At 32.8% G+C, this 17,973-nt stretch overlaps 2 protein-coding genes across 4 annotated transcripts in view; one reads left to right on the top strand and one right to left on the bottom strand.

The window, feature by feature from the left end:
• Nucleotides 1–17,973, bottom strand: part of LOC120768658 (thrombospondin type-1 domain-containing protein 4) — a 106,034-nt gene that overhangs the window by 25,764 nt on the left and 62,297 nt on the right. The window contains exons 5-7 of one of the 3 annotated variants that reach the window (XM_040095435.1): nt 10,328–10,406; nt 9,958–10,060; nt 8,974–9,131 (exon numbers count right to left, since the gene is read on the bottom strand). In XM_040095435.1, the coding sequence (XP_039951369.1) occupies nt 8,974–9,131; nt 9,958–10,060; nt 10,328–10,406 (340 nt within the window). Of the gene's footprint in view, nt 1–3,239; nt 3,318–8,973; nt 9,132–9,957; nt 10,061–10,327; nt 10,407–17,973 lie in introns of those variants that run through there. The other 2 variants (XM_040095436.1, XM_040095437.1) reach the window with 2 other exon arrangements.
• On the top strand, nt 14,480–16,973 carry LOC120768662. The gene is made up of 2 exons (XM_040095440.1): nt 14,480–14,644; nt 16,287–16,973. Exons 1-2 carry the CDS (start codon nt 14,591–14,593, stop codon nt 16,614–16,616), a joined length of 384 nt encoding a protein of 127 aa, XP_039951374.1. The 5' UTR covers nt 14,480–14,590; the 3' UTR covers nt 16,617–16,973.

Genomic DNA, 17,973 nt, shown 5'->3' with positions numbered 1-17,973 from the left:
ATATGCATAATTTTGTTAACCGAAATCGTTATAATAATTTAAATAGAAATTAACTTTGGCCAACTAAATCAATTCAAATTGTCACAAATACAAAGGCATGCTGTGTGGCCTGCGCCTACACACGTCCACTTGTTGGTAAACAATATTTAATGGAAAAAATTAAAGAATTATTATTTAATTGCCGCAATTTTCGTGTTTGTGCCATAAAAAATCAATTTATTTCTTTTTATTTTTAAGCAATACTAACCATAATATTTGCATATATTTATGATTTTTATTTTCTTTATAAAACTAATCCCACAAGCCACTTCGGCAGCCGCCAACTTTTCGAAATTCTCTGCTTGATCGCTGCAACATTTTCTATAAACTTGTAAACTAATCTAAATACGACAGCTTATATCGTGCTGAGTGATGGAAATCTGCCGCTCAGATGTGTTATTAAGCTCAGCTTAGACTTATTTGCTACAAATATGCGCTCATGGAAAGGTCTGTGAGACTTTTTTAGTTAGTGAGGTTAGCTGTTATTGAGCTTGGCATATTTTGCCAATTCGCTGTAGTGGCTTATGAGTGGCATACTACATACTCATATATGTTATATTTGGTAGACCAAAATGTTTTTTCGTATTTTGTCAATAGATGTTGTTGTAATCGTATATCTCCAGTGCTAGCAATCACATTTGTCATACAATATAGTGTTGGAAAGGTGAGGTTTTAGACTTCATATAACCAAAAATTAAATTGGAGGAAGTTGAAAAAAGTTATAGTTGTTCAAAAATGAGGGAATATAATGAAGAAATTCGCTATATTTTGAAATGTTCGTATAAAAAAGGGGAAAAATGCCACGCAAGCAACCAATAGTTTTGCTTTTCAATCAACGAGTTTTCGTACGATTTGTTTGCGACTAAAGAAATACGATGAGGTTCATAAGGGAATGGTAGTTAGAAATCACCTTTAAAGACAGGGTTTCATCAGTTTGAAATTCACTACATACGAATTTTTCCAAAAATTTTAAAAATTACAAAATCAGTGACTCCTATGTTAGTCCTAAGTATTTAGTAAATAAAACAACCAAAAATGTATCGTCTTTATTATAGTTTTTACGTAACCATTCTTCCTATTTGCTTGTATTTGCTTGTTCAGAGTGCTGGGTCTTCGTAGTCATATGTGATTTAGGAGAAGGCACAATAGACCATAGGTCGCAGAGCAAATTCTCAATTAATCAGTTAATATTATCAACCCTCTATTTGCTACTAAAAAATTCCTATAGGAAATTTTAACTGATACAGGAATTTTTAACTGATTTTGTATCCTATAAATTACCCACTTTTATATCTGAAGCGCATTACAGTGTAAAATATTTGCACAGATGCAACAGAGCGTCACACTTCACATATTTCTAACTGCTTACGTACATAATAAATGCCACAATAGGAACATATTCATTGATATTCATGCAATGTGTTGCATTTGTATGCTTTCATCTGTATTTTGTATTTATTTACAAAGTGCAACATACTTTATAATAAAGTAATTGTTGAGCGTTAACTGTATTTTGTTGAACATTTACCGAACAAGAGGGCGGGTAGGAAAAAGTGAACACAGATACATGTTCACAAACTTACTTGAAAAGCCCACCAGTCAAACAGTTCTACTTATTGTCAAGCTAAAATTTGATCCTGATCAAGGAAATGAATGCAAGAAACGGAAGCCGCCAACTTTGGCTGCATTGAAACTATAATACACTTTACATGAAAATTTAAAGAAGTTTTCCATAAAAGGTTAAAAAAAGAGCTTTATTTTGATTTTGATCGGTCAGTTTGCGTGACTCAAAGATTGTAGCATTTTATTGGACAATATTCTGTGCTGAATTCGTGAAGATAATTTCTCAAAAAAAAAAAAGATTTTCATGCGAAAACTTGATTTCAGTTCAGAATTATCTTCAATAATAATACATGACAAATTTCGTGAGGATAAAAAGTTTTCCATACAAAAACTTAATTTTATTATTCAGTTTGAATGAGAGCTATATGCTATAGTGAACCGATATGGGCTGGGCGATTTCAACAAATTAACAACTTCTTGAAAAGAAAAAGACGTGTGAAGATTTTCATACCAAAAACTGAATGACTAGCTCGCGTATATACTACAAGTATACAGACGGGCGGACCCACAAACATGATTCAATCGCCCCTATTTATTTTGAAAAAGTCGAGTTCTAAACGACATTTCAAAATAAAATAATTAATATAAATACTATACACTGCAAAAACAACCCGCAAACAAAGAGTTGCAAAATAAAATTCCTCGTCGTCGTACAATTTTCTGTCGGGTATCCCTGCACTATATTCGAACGCTGTGGCATTTAAGTGCGTGTAACGCACGAGTACGCACATACACACACACACACACACACACTGATAAACGCACTTGACGTTCTCATTGTTGCAATTTATCTTTTCGATAGCAAAAACATGACAACAATAAATACAATAACAATGCAGAGTGTTGTGCATAAAGGGAGCATATAAATAATCGTAACATAATTGCCAATAAGGTGGAACAAAATTTCAATTAACTGCTAACATGTCTGCTACTGACAATGTCAAACCAAACAACAAAAAAAGCAACAAACTTGGTGATGATGAAACTAATATTTTGGAAAAGCACACGCACATTCCCGGGTGTTCAAATATCCGCCAAACAAACTAACCAAAAACAATATATAAGAAATATGTTTCATTTTTTCCATAAAAAAGATGGCTAACATAAAGATTTCTTGTTTTAAGTCTCCAAAGGAGCCAGAAAAGTTATCCACTTTCTGTTTTATATTTTTTGTTTTGCGTTTCACACTCTTTGCACCCGCCTTCAATTCTATATTCTTTAAACTTCTTAAACAAACTATATTTTCTAGCATTTAAATTTTATATAAAATCTTCGGTCGCAGCCCAGTTCTGAAATGTCACTTAATTCCTTCCACACGCTTTGCTTTCCGATTGTCAATTCACCACAAAAACGCTAAACACATTTATTTCAATTGAGTTATATTCTTCCTCAATCAAATCACTGTCTAATCAAATCAAATCAATCAACACACATCATCTTCATTAATTCTAACACACAGTTCTGTATAAATCAGTCACATGAACTCTCGCTCGCGCTAAATTTTGCTCAGAAGAATAGCTACGAAACTGCACCAACGCCGCTGCGCCAACACAAACACTACAAAGTTTCGAAATTACCGCCAAAATAAATTTGCTTTTCAAAAAAATACTCTCCGAATACACGCCCGTTTGATTCCGCACAGCGAAAAACACACGTCCAGCACGCGCTAGTCTCGTTTTGATATTGAAATTGAAAATCGCTGGCTTCTACGAACTAGCCAATCTAGTCGATTTAGCAGCTGAGCGTCAGCGGCATTGGAGAACACTTTTAGACGTGCGGCAGACTGGCGAACAGCGCAGTCGCTGCTATCACTGCCAAGCGGACAGACCTTTAACAACTTTTGCACACCTTCGCGCCTTGCTGCCGCAGCGCTGGTGGAGCGTAGCGAAGCGTTCGATTTTTGGTTTACGCACACACAATCAGTTCACTTGATCAGTCGTTCAGTCGGCCGCGCGCTCGGTGTCTCAATTTGACGCTAGGGAGTAAATGAAGCTCTGATGCTTGTCTTATGGAGGCATCTTAAAGGCGGCTGCTTGCTTTTTTGAGCACGCACCCTTAGCTCACTGCTGACTCAGCGCTGATTCTATCACTTGTTTTTAGAGTTGCCAAGGGAAAGTTTTATTTTTTCAAATTTTATTCCTTATTTTTGCCATTTTGTTTGATATTCATAACAGATGCGTATTATGGGAAGTCGAGGTCAATCGCAAGCGGCTATATTAAACATAAAATCTTGGCTGTTTATCACATGTTACTACTTCAATGGAATTTAATATGAATTTCCACGTTGAGATATTCACTAATTTATCCTTTATTTATCGTTAATTGTAAGCTGGTGATTTCTAATCAAACCACAACTATTTTTTTTGCAATTATTCCGCTAGAGACATTATTCCGTCAGTTCTGGTTTCTTAGCGAAAAACTGCGACAATTAATTTTCACAGGTTTCTCCTGAAGCCATCTTTACTCCATTAAGGGAGTTCTGCCTTGACCGAAACAAATGGTAGTCCGATGGTACAAGGTCAGTGCTATATGGTGGATGCCTCAAAACTTCCTAGCCAAGCTCTCCCAGTTTTTGCCGAGTCATCAAAGATGTGTGCGGTCTAGCGTTGTTCTGATGGAAGACGAAGCCCTTTCTGTTGATCAGTTCTGGCCGTTTTTTCCACTGCTTGCCTCAATCTCATCTGTTGTTGACAGTAAAATGTAGAATCAATCGTTCGACCAAGCTGGAGCCGCTCATAGTGGATGATTCCTGTCCAATCCCAACAAACACTCATCAGAACCTTTCGACGCGTCAATCCTGACTTTGCGACCACTTGATGAGTTTCACCACGCTTGGACCATGATCTTTTTCGCACGTTATTGTCGTATTTGATCCATTTTTCGTCTCCTGTTACCATTCACTTCAAAAATGGTTCGTTTTCATTTCGTTTAGGAAAGAATGGCAGATGTTAATTCGGTGCATTAAATTTTTCAAAGAAAATTCATGTGGTACTCAAAAATCTAGCTTCTTTTTGTAGCGAGTCTTTTTAAATGGTTCAAAACCGTTTGATGTTGAATGTAAGTTCTTTAGCGATGTCATAGCTGCTTATGTGACGGTCCTGGTCAATATTTTCTATAATTTCATCGACTTTTTTTACGATAGGTATGCTCTGGTCGGTGCGTCTTTCACATCGAAATTTTCACAACGGAAGCAAGCGAACCATTGTTGTGCTAAACTCACTGATACAGCATCGTCTTCGTAAACCTCACAAATTTCATTGGTGACTTGCGTGGCATTCTGCCCTTTTTATACAAAAATTTCAAAATATATCGAATTTCTTCATTATTTTCACTCATTTTTGAACAGCTGTAACTTTTTTCAACTTCCCCTAATTTAATTTGAAGCTTGAAATCTCACTTTCCAACACTTTATGGTATGACACAATATGATTGGTAGTACTGCAGATATACGAAAGCAACGACATCTTTTGACAAAATACGAAAATACTTTTTCGACTACCTAATAATAATCTCCAAATAACTTTTAGCAACTCTCGAGTTAACTCTGAACCTCCTTCGAGATTTGTCCTTCATCTTTTCTATTTTTAATACATTTGAAATCTTGGCAATGAGAACTCTACACAATTTTGTTGGAAGTTAGGCCGAGATCCTCCTTCACTATGGAGTGCGTTTTAATATTGGCCGCCCCTTGGAGGTCCCTAATAGTAACAAGGCGCCTCCGAACTCTTATTTATTCTTAGAAACATTTTTTTCCAACAATATTTACTGTACAAAAACCCACATGCTGCTTATTAATAGTAACGCCCTTAACACACTAGGTTACGAAGGCTACATACACACATATCGGTATCATCGGTAGAGTCCATTGTGCCTCAGAAGAATGCCGCAGTTACACATTTTGTGGTTTGGTGACTCACAGTTTTTATTAACAGAACATAAACTAAACGCAAGCATCATAAATAAAAACAAAATATTTGCAGAAAATATATTTTTGTCTGATGCGTGATGCGGTTTCAACCAGCCTTGTATACATATTTCTTCTTGATCAACAGTTATACTGGGGGAGGACTGGTATCATTAGAATTGTTAGCTAATTAGTTAAACTAAGCTATTGAATATCAAAGCTGAATATAGAAGAAAACATAAGAACTTTGTAGCGATCTCTAATTAATAGAGAAAATTCTCTCTAATTCTTCAGAAAAACGGTTCCCGTATCTTTTTAGACTTGAGCATTCAAAGAAATTTCCTTCAATTCACGGTTGAATATACATACATATTGATGATTTTCTTAAAGATAATAAATTAAGTCATATAGAATATACGTATCTATATTTCATTGACCGCGTTCATCCTCATTTTAAGCAAAGATCCACTTACAGACACACAAGTAGCACCAGCTTGCAGGCAAACTGAAACTCCCACGATGGTGTCGCACTTCTGCAGAGTTAAAAGAACTCATAAACCACAAGAAAAACAAAGAAACAACCACAGATTTGCAACCACAACAACAAAAAAACTCTACTTTTTCATGTGTTTATGGACGCATCCACTTAAGGCAGCCGAACGCGAGTGAATAAGCAGCAGAGCCAACTTAAAACCTCATAAAATTGCTGCACTGACTTTTGTCGATAAGAATTTGAAGGTGAAGAAATAATTAACAGGGCATGAAAGCGAAAGCTACTTGTGGTTATATGAGGTTTACTAAATGGCATGCGTATGTACTTTAATATGTCTGAATATGTATGTGTGTATACGTTATCACAAAGAGATGGAAGCCGGCACTTAATGAAATGCGCTGCCGAGGCTGGGAATGCGACATCAGAGAATAAAAGTTTATGGACCAAATGACTAAATTATTTTCAGAAGCTTATAGTCTGATTGAACTAAGCGAAAATATATATTATTATGTATACAATATTTAGATATTAATGAGTTGTATGGATTATTTGCTTGGAGGAATTTGTGTTGTAAAAATATGTGTCTCCTAGTAATCTGAAGTCAAAACAGAAAAAATTATTAATCTAGAATAATTTCGCAATAACTGAAACTAAAAAAAGTTAAAATAAAATATTGCGTAGTCCAAGTTGAAAAAAAGTGACAACTATTCAAAAATGAGTGAAAATAATGAAGAAATTCGCTATATTTTGAAATTAATCTATAAAAAAGGGAAAAATGCCACGCAAGTTTAAAAGTTTTACACTCATGGTATAATGTCTCTAGCGGAAAAATGGCCAATATATTCTCAATGGATCCCTACTCCAAAAAACTAACACGTTTTATACCTAGGTCTAGACGATCTCTGCAACCCTGAGAATGGTTTTACAATCAAATCACAACAAGAAACTTGTATTTAAAATTCACCTTGCCCATCAAGCCACCAACATAAAAGGGCGTTAGCGCACTGCTTTTGTGGCTTTTGCAATTGAATGAAAATCGAAAACGATTAAAATGCAATCAAGCAGCGAAGCAACAACAAAGGTGACGACAAAAGCACCTCTCGCAGCGATTGCATATTTCGTAGGCATTTTTCAACAACAGACAACCCCTGCAAAGTACTTAAACCGCAAAACGGCAAATTATGCGCGCCTCGACACATAATGTCTACACACACACACATACACACACACACGAAAGATTTCTTTTAATGCGAGTGCGCAATCGACGGTAAGTTGTGTGTGGCATACATTGAGGCGTTGATGCAATGAAAATCTGCGGTTGAATCACGTAATTTGAGTTGCAGCGCAAGATATTTTATTGAATTATTTCTTTTATTTGTCTGTGCAACAAAATATGGGTCAAATGGTTAAGCAGCTTGTATTGTTTATAGATGTGTGCCTTGGCGCGCTATTCATTTCCTCAAACGAAATGGCTGGCAAACACTTTCCATTCCACTTGATTTGATTTGCGAGCGCGGCGAAAGTGACAAGCGCTCACACCGCTGTGGCAAATTATGCAATTGGAAATGATTGAAAACAGCTGCAGCCAGCACAAGCGCGCTTGCGAAGTTTCTACTTGTGTGAAGAAAAGAAGTTTTCTATTCATGTGTGCACAGCAGTACATATGTGTGGCTAGCATGCACCGAAATAACGGACATTTGTTGCAGTACCATTAATATACAGACTTGTAGTCAAATAGAGAAAATTCTCGCCACTTTGAAATCTCGATTGCTTTTCATTTAGAAGTTTGTTTGGCTAAGCACTTAACGTGTGCATAAATAGTTTCGGTCACGGGGCCCTTCAGATATGGGAGACTGCTTATTTTAGTGTAGCAGAATTAATTTTAAACAGTTAGGTTCGCAATTTCGCTTCGAAAGTTGAAGTGGCAATGCTGGCGATTTATAGAGTAGCACGTACATATGTCATAAAATAGCGAAAATGCAAAATAACAAACACAAAATTAATTTGCACAATTTTTAGCATATTCTGGCAGGTTAGGTTAGATTAGATGGTTGATCTCTCAGGATCCGATCGGACAGTGTCTAATTAAAACTCCCACAATTACACATTCCACAAGGTATTTACTATGTATTTCCAGATTACTTTTACTATTATCAAACAAATTTGTGCTGCTGTAAATAACAGCAAAATTCATTTGTGATCGTTTGTGATAACAGCAGAAACTGTTAAACGCAATTCATATTAACATGCTCTGACGCACAGCAGAAAATGTTAATCGCAATTTACATTAACATTCTCTGGTAGCACAGCAGTAACTGCCAATCGCAGTTTACATTAACATTATTTGTGGAAATTTCTTTCAACATTCTCGTTTACAGCTACATGTTAACCAACAGCAACAGCAGAAATTATGCTGTTATTTAACAGCCGAACAGATTGTGTACTGCCAATTACAGCAGCGGTTTACAGTGATAAATTCAATACAAATTTTGATGGGAGCAAGACGTTAGAGTCGCCTAAAAGTATGCAATAAAATTATTATTTTTTAATTATGGAAAATTGTATTAGAAGTAGAGAAGTTCACTAATTTCATTACTATTTTTAATGAAATTGAGTTTTAAATATATAAAAATATACATACTATATACACTAAAATGATAATTTCATTATTTTTACATTTTTCAACAAAATCGCCTGAAGAAATTTTATTAAAAAAATGATTCTATGAAACGAAATTTTTTCTGTCTACCAACAACTGCTATTTCTAATCACAATAAAAATCTAAACTCTCTTTTAATGAGTATGAGGCTTACTGAACCTTCAATAATATAGTCATATACCTTTATTATAATTTTTCTTACTATTCTAGTATTTTTTGTACTTTTTTTTTAATTTTAATATTTGTTGTACTCACCTTGCAAACTCCCTCCACACACATCGCACGCTGTCTATAATTTGAGCGATAATATTCAGCTGGCCTGAAGCACGGCGTACCATCAATAACCGACGAGTTGAGTGTGGCAAAGTATTTCATACCCTTTGGCTTGCAGTTCAGCTCACATTCGGCATCCTCTGACAGTAAGGAAATTAAGAGGAAATTAGAGTTTAGAAGCATAGAAACTGAACAGCAGAAAACGTTATGAATGCAATGTATAAAAGTACGTATATACCCAGGGTTGCGAATTTATAAATAAATTTGGTTTATTATTATACTATATATTATTGATTTTGATATTAAAATTGAAAATTCAATTTTTGTTAAAAATTTTGAGATTAAAACTTAAAGATCTAATTTTTAGTACCGAAATCATAATTAGGTTAGTTTGGTATAGTAAGCTAATAAGCCATGCATAGACCAGTTTTCGATGCCTGATGGAGTTCAGTTACGAGGTTCATGAGGAGTAATCATCCTTCAGTATCAGAATTAAATATTAATTCTAAAACAATTTTTTTTTAATTTTTGGTTATAAATTTTTAAATAATTTTTTTTTTGTTTAGTAAAATTTTCAGTTTTTTCTTCTTTGTCCAAGTTCAAAATTAAGGTTTTAAGAAAAACACGTATTTTTTCACTTTAGATCCTCCAACAAGTTATCTTGGCAACGCGGCCGCTTCTTTTTCAGAGAGGTCATGACAAATGGCGTCGCAATGGCCGAGTTTAAAATATTTTCTTCCAAACATTTCAGAATTTCTTTGCTAATATTTTTATATGAGAAAAAATTGTTGAAAAAAGGCTATTTTTTACCCGAGAAAACCCATGTAACCCCTTAAGGAATGGAAAGTTTTAATTTCAATCAACTACAGGCGAAACAAATCACGCATATACATACATATGTATATAATTTCTTTTATTAAGAACTCTTCATTTATAAAATATCACATATTTCTCTTATTCACCAACCTTTGATATATGGCTCCCACGTGTATTTTTGTCCCTGAAAATCGACCTCATTGAAAGCGGCACATTGCACAGCGCGAAAGTCCGCGAGCGCAGCAGGGCAAGGCTATAGAGAGATCAAAAGGAAATTTACTCGAATAAATATAAGCAGATACAATTATAAGCCACAACTGATTAAACACAGACATGAGTAAATTACGCATATATATTATATAAATATATATATTTACATATATATAATATACAAAAATTATATATATGTATTTTAATTTGTAGATATACATATATATTTTTTTAAGTTATGTGTAGAAGTATGTATATATGTATATAATGAAGTATGATAGTGCAGGCGGTACACGACCGCTCCAAATACCTGCTCGTTGCAGATGTGATAACGCCTGTAGACGCCAATGCACGCATTGCTGATATAACGTTTGCCGGTCGAGGAGTTGCTATGGGAGGAATAAAAGAGTAGAAGAATATTAAATGGGTCGAAAACTACTTGCAAAAAGACTCCACAAAGATAATATAAATGGACAATAAAGTAATAAGTAAATAAGTCTGTATGGGAGTAAATTTTTGAAGATTGCATATGTAATTTGCATTTCAGCTAAATAATAAAGGTATATACATATACATATATATACATATATATATGTTTAAATAATAAAGCCTTATATATATTTAGAGTATCATGAATACATAGTGTAAGTAAATATATATCGATATATACATACATACATATATGATATCTATATGATATAAATATTTATATAAATTTGTATATATGTATGAACAGAGGAACCTTGAAAATCTGCGTATGCATAAAATTCGCAATTTTAATTAAACTGAACTCTGAATGAACTTCAACCAAGACACCACTCGCACACACACACACACATAAACATATATATACGCTTTTAATTTTATGTGACTCAAATTCACAGCTCATTGTCTCGCACAGTAGCAGGCATTTATTTATTATTTTATAGCTTTATATTTATTTCTTTACTTTCAATTGACCCATTGACGCACGCACCAACACACAGACACCACGCATGCCCATCTGCATATAAAATACTCGCACTTTGCAAAACTTCAGACTCTGGCAACGATAGGCGCTTGGAAACACACTTGAGATAGCAAACAGTGAATGAACACACACACATCACCAATGTCAATATTGTGCCACATTTATATTAAAAATGTGTGTATGTGTTGTGTTGCTAAGATATAAGCGTTTAATAAACAGTAAATAGAAGCACAAAAGTTTAATGACAAAACTTAGCAGCAAATTTGCACTGCTACTAACCCTAAAGGCAATGGATTTTAAGTATTCGCCGGAACAACGCGGCGCCAGCGCTGATGGGAAGAATTTTAGCTCGGAATTCGCAAACAGACAGACAGACAAGCGCGCACTTGATTAGCAGATGTGGAGAAAATATAGTGCTCGAAACTTATATGTATAAACACTGTGAGCTATGTATATGTATTAGTAAGTTGCGCATACGCCCTGTAGTATTTTGAAGCCAGACACAAACGCCAATGGGTAAAAATTTATCAAAGCAAATAATGGCTTAATGAATATGTATTCAAATGTTTATACCAATACATTTGCAAATTTATTTATCAACACATAGCATATACATATTTATTTGCTATTTATTTATATGCAAACTATAAAATTGAGTTTAGTTTCCTCTACCACAATTCCTATGCAATTAATCATAAATATTCGCAGAATTTTTTATATATAGCTCATTTACTCGCAACAATATAATCTTATTTTTAATTTTTTTAACATGCTAAGTTTTTATTTTAGTTTTTTCAGTTTTTTTTATTTTATTTATTTTTTTTTTACTTTTTTTCAATTTAATTTTTTTTTTATTCTTTATTTTATCATTTTTGTTTAATTTTTTTGTTTTACTATTTTCAATTTTTATTTTTTAGCATGCTAATGTTTTATTTTAATTTTATTAAATTTTTTTATTTTATTTTTTTAATTTTTTATTTTATTATTTTGGTTTTATTTTTTTTTACTATTTTAATTTTTTTTATATTTTTGTTTTATTTTTACTTTTTTTTTTCTTGCGCATATTTTATCTTGTGTTCTCCACAGAATGTCAAGTGTAATTGAAATTGAAGCTAAGCGCCGACAGCCGACAGCCAACAGCCAACAGCCGGCAGTCGCCTGCCATCTCTAGCTTGTATTCTTACAATGCATTGTGACATTGGCCACAGCTGGTCATTGTTGACACAAATTTCTAGCTATTTTATATTTATTAGGCATAATTGGTGGGAATGTGAATTCAAAGCGATCGACACTTTTCGCAAATATAGTGCAAAAAAAACATATTTACAAATGAAAATTTCAAAAAATATATTATTTGAAAAGAAATAGTTGAACAGAATTTGTGGAATATAAACATACTATACTTCTATACGATATAATAAAATTTAGCATAACCTTAATTCCTTTTTTCTACAGTTAAACTCCGTTGTCTCATTTACGAGACACACCCAGTGTGAAATTTGGAAAGAAATTATTATATTCTTTTGTTTTGCTAGTCTATATCTTTAAACATACCGTACTAATACTTTAAATACATATTTATACATATTTATGAACCGATCACTATCAAAATTTTGCATTTTCTGTATACTCGTATGGTGCTTCATAGAATAACCTTCAAGCTTTTTATCTAATAAAAAATAACCTTTTCACCTAAGGCCATAAACGATCAGAATTTGGGATAAAAATCAACTTTTCTTAAGGCAGTATTCTAGAAATTTGAGAAAATTAAAATTTCTTTCATAATACAATAGTTTCAAATTTGAGAGCAAATTGATAGATTCAAAACGATCTCCCTAAAAGAATTTTAGAAAATTGAAATTATGTATTTCTGAAGTTGTAGCCGTTTTAGTGCCGTGGCAACTGGACCAGTTAAGCGGGCGACTACAAAAATAGGCGACTGAAGGCCGGAACATTGTTTTACTTTGCAGATGACCAAAAGGTAGAAATTATAGCGATAAAGATATGGCCTTTTTTCCCCTCTACTTTAAAGACTCATAACTCAATAAAAAAAGTTTTTTTTTATAAATTTGTAACTTTCGGGAATTAAAAAAAGAACAGAATTATAAAAAATTGATGACAAAAATATCAAATGCTGTTTGTTTTTACCAATTGCCAAAAAACACTCGAAATTCTGGCCTCTCGACTACAATACTCCCTAAACGCCGTCATTTTTTTAATTTTTTTTTTCCGCCTGTAAATCATTGTAACGAATACGGACAGTATCTTCTAATAGAGAGCTTTTTTAGGTTTCAGTCAAAGAGAAAGATGGAATCAGTGTAGCAGTGTAGGATTGGTTTTTCAGTTCGCCGGAGATTGCGTGTAATTCGGAAAATAGTTAATATTTTTCTAGAAAATTTTTTGTGTATATACATACTTAAAATATGTAAAAATATAAATAAATGTTCCTCTTAAAACGTCTTTCTCAATCAAATTCGGGGCCATAAACTAAAGGAAACTCTGCAGATATTGTATGACTAAAATATAGTATTTCCAATGAAGTCAACCTTGGACCTGAACTGGTACCAAGAGATAACTACCTGTTCCTGACTACAGCAAATGATTCTTCTGGTAAGAAATTCGCCTCAAGATAAGCTTGTGAAAATCGACGGTTCGAGTTTTTGGCAATAGGATGGGGATTTTTATTGAGCTTCATGCAAGACCTTGTATGCAATAATATAGTATTTTCCACTAATTAAATATGTCTACGTAATTCAAAACCGGCCTCTTCTTTCGTCCTTGAGTCTATATTCTTGGTACAACCAACTCTGACCTCAACTAACCTATTTTTAAAACACCACGAGAAAATTGTAATCACACCTCTCTTTATAAATCTATTTATAAGTGTCTTACACATAAAAAATGATATATTTATAAAGAATTTTTAGTTCCTATAAACGCATGTTGAATGCGCAGTGTTGAAACCGCTACAAAAACAAAATGAAACAGTACTACAATGACTAAAGCCAACTAGCTGCAAATCATTTTTGCTGATAAGGACCAAATGTGAATATGTGTGTATGTATGTATATATGCATGTGTAGCACGATCATTATGGGGCGCCGTAAGTTCTACATTTCACGCTACACACTGATCTCATCACATTTCAAAATTTATATAAGCCTACATGTCTGCGTATGTATGTATGTAAGTGCATGGTTTTAAATTAAAAGGCGTACTTTTTTAATATATTCACTTGTAATTATATATAATACAAGTATGTATGTATATATGTAAATATTTTTTATATTTATTGGTGTATTTGTGTCTTCCAAGTACATAGTTCAGCACATCAATAGTATTGTAAGTTAAGCGATAACTCAAGCCATGCCATTCCATATAGATTATATACATACATATATATGTATGTATACTTACATATATATTTGTAGAAATCGATTTTAGGTACTGCAAAATTTATATTTCATTATAAAACGCAATTCAGTTTCGAAACAACTGCGAACGCGAGTGGATTTTTCCCCAGTAAATATATAAGCCGCTGAGTGATTTGAGAAAGAACTTAATCTTTAACGGTTATATAAATATCGAAAAAAGTCTAAAACGATGGCTAATAAATTGCAAAAGTTGTTGTTGTTGAGTGTTTTGTTGTTGCACCAGGTAAAGCAGCAGCACGTGTAATATAATTATTACTTATTACTTAATATAAATATTTTGATGACAAAAATCATAGCTTTATTGCAAAGGCAAAGTGCTACTCAAATTGGTGAAAAGTTTATTTACTCTTTTTTTTATTTTTGACAAAAATTTAATTCATTTGAGCTTTTCTATTTTCAAAAATATGCAAGCCAATGCCAAGTATTTTTATTTTTCAAAAAAATTATTTACCATTGTTTCTTAATTTATTAAACGAATTTCAATAAATTAAACTGCAGACCTTTTAATTAATTAATAAAAAAATAGTAAATTTAACTGCGTATTTTTTAATTAATGTAAAAGTGCAAAAAATTAATTAATTAAAAAAATTGATGCAGATTTTTTTACTAAACTAAGAAAATTAACGAAAATTTTTAAATAAAAATTTTTTTTAAATAAAAAATTTCAGTTAAAAACATTAACGGAAGCTTTAAAAAATTAAAAAAATAACTGAAATTTTTTAAATTGAAGAAATTGTTTAAATTAAATTTAAAAAGCTTAACGAATTTTTTAATTAATGGAATAAAATAAAAACGAGTCCCAGATCATTTATTAAATAAAAAAATTTCAAAAATTTAACTGCATATGTTGTTAATTATTTAAAAGTTAAAGAAATTTAATTAAGTAAAAAAATTAAAACATAATTTCTAAAAATTTAACCGCAATTTTTTTTTCGAAATTGAAAAGTATTTCAAAAAATTGACTGCAGATTCTTTTATTGTTTACTTAAATTGAACTGAAATTTTATAATATTTTAGTGCAAAATTCAAAAATTTTATATTTAATTTAAAAAATTTAACTGGACATTGTTTTAATTAATTAAGAAAGTTTGAAAAAATTGTAACAAAAATTGTTGACTTACTTAAAAATTTCAAAAAATATAACTGCATATTTTTTTAATTAGTTAAGAAAGTTTTAAGAAAATTATTACAGTTCTTGTACTGAATTAAAATTATTAATAACAGTAAATTTTATAATTAATTTTAATTAAGAAAATTTCAAAAATATTATTACTGATTTTTATAATTAATTCAAATAATTCAAATAATTCAACAGTAAATTTTATAATTAATTAAAAAAATTTAGCTGAACATTTTTTTAATGAATTAAGAAAATTAATTTAATTGATGATAATAATCTAAATATGTTCAATAAGCAAATAATATAATATTTATTCGTGAAAAAAATTTCTAGAGTGACCCTAAAATCTTTAAAATATTCAACAATCCACGCAAAATAATTAAAAAAATTAAATGCTAAAATTGATCAATGTTTTTTTAAGAAACTGTAGAACAAATTAAAAAAAAAGTATTGGGTATGAAACAATTTCAATATTTATAAAAAAAATTTCGAAATTTCAAAATTAAATAACTTTAAAATCTTATTTTTTATTGAGCTGTTGTGAATATATCGTTTATTGAAAATATTGTTTCATAATTTAAATTTGCAAAAAAAACGCAACAACACAAAATGTTTACAATTATTGTTTTGACTAACTCCTCATATATACATACATGCAAATTCATACGTAAACGAACAAACAAAAACAACACATTTACGCAATTTAATTAATCGCATTTGCACCACCCATATTTTGTCTTGTCAGTTCACACGCTCGACCGCCTTCCTCATACCACGCGATCCCGACTGCACAAATAGCGATAACGAGACAATCGAACCCAGCGAGAAATGCTCGTCAATGCTGCACTTTCAACGCAATCTCGGTAAATACCGTAACTTCTTCGCCAATCTGCTGCAGGAAGAGAACGAACAATTCGCTGCCGAACTACAGGAACTGTACAACTTAGTCAGCTCGGCGCTGGTAGAACACGACTACAATGAGATGCAGCGACAATTTTTCTACTCCGTTTGGCTGGTTGAGCGCACCAAAGATCTGGAGGACTATTTGGATATGAAGGGTTTCCGAACAATTTAGGCAAAATAGAAGAATGTTAAAGATTTTATAAAGTATCGTGTATGAATTCAGTTGATTTTAATGTATGCAGGTGTATTCCGATTGTGCTTTCTTCAATTACCTAGACACATGCCCTGACGGGATAACGAAAATGCTCTTCTAAAAGTTTGCTGCGCTCTTCTATTCACATTTTTTATATTTATTGTTCGCTAATTTATTATAATTAATTTTTACTTAAATAGTATTATTATGGGCGTTGCAAATATATGTTTTAACAACAAATAGTAGGCTTAGTATAAATAAAATCATTTACTTCCTTGTGGAACCACTCAAGCAGATACATACATACATCGGAATAAAAATAAGAAAAATTTTAAATGGCATTTTATTAGCAAGTGTTAAGGAACATTAAACTAAGTAAGTGTTAGCTAGACAGCGCTAGGAAAATACGCGGATAACAGTGCCTCCTCTTTGGTCTTTTGAGTTTACTGGATAGTGGTAGCGGAACATTATCGAGTTATGATTTTGACAAAAAATTCGCGAAGAACCAATGTAGTATTACTTGGTGCATTTAATGGAACTGCCTTCTAGGAATATCAATAGGTCATTCCTCAGCTACGTCGACGAAATCAGACAATACGTCGACCAGATTTCGGACGCAACTCACTTTCAACAATCACTGAACGCCATTCACAGTGGAGCCATAAACACTTGCACCGACTCCCTTTCAGTGGATATATGTCCGCATGCAAAGAGTCTCCGCAGGACACTGGCCACCTCTTTGCATGCCCCATAAACTTCACTCATCTGACAGCCCTCTACCGACAACAATGCACACGTACTCCATGAGTCACCATTGTATCCCAAAAAAATATACGGTTAGGTGCGGTTTATGGGCCGGCGGCGTTACAGTTAATGGGAATCACTACCGCTCAATGATAACCAAATATTTTTGGCCCGAATTGGATGAAGAGGACGGCACCACAGCCACACCGCGAATGTCACAACCGATTTATTGGTGATCATGTTATCTCGAGAAATGGCCCAGTTGATTGGCCCCCTCGGTCGTGCGATTTGACGCCGTTAGACTATTTCTTGTGAGGCTACGTCCAGTCTATGGTCTATGCCAGCAAGTTAGCGACGTTTGATGGACTTCGCAGTATCAGACGCTTATGTTTAAAAACCGCTGAAAATTGGGTTCTGCTTCTGGACTTCTGCAAGCGTGCCTGTGGTGGCCATGCAAAAAAAATCAATATCCAGACATAATGCCATCGAAGTTACTTTCACAGGAGTAAAGAATTTCATGTATATCCCAAACCATTGAAAAACCCGTTTAATAGAACATTTTTTAAATAGCAGTAAATTTCGTACGAAATTG

Source organism: Bactrocera tryoni, chromosome 2 (assembly GCF_016617805.1).
Source record: "Bactrocera tryoni isolate S06 chromosome 2, CSIRO_BtryS06_freeze2, whole genome shotgun sequence".
NCBI lineage: Eukaryota > Metazoa > Arthropoda > Insecta > Diptera > Tephritidae > Bactrocera > Bactrocera tryoni.
This window is presented reverse-complemented; position numbering and strand designations above follow the sequence as displayed.

Coding starts and splice junctions, on each gene's coding strand:
- LOC120768662 (XM_040095440.1), top strand. CDS start 14,591: ATGGCTAATAAATTGCAAAAGTTGTTGTTGTTGAGTGTTTTGTTGTTG. Junction 14,645..16,286: donor GTGTTTTGTTGTTGCACCAG/GTAAAGCAGCAG, acceptor TTGTCTTGTCAG/TTCACACGCTCGACCGCCTT.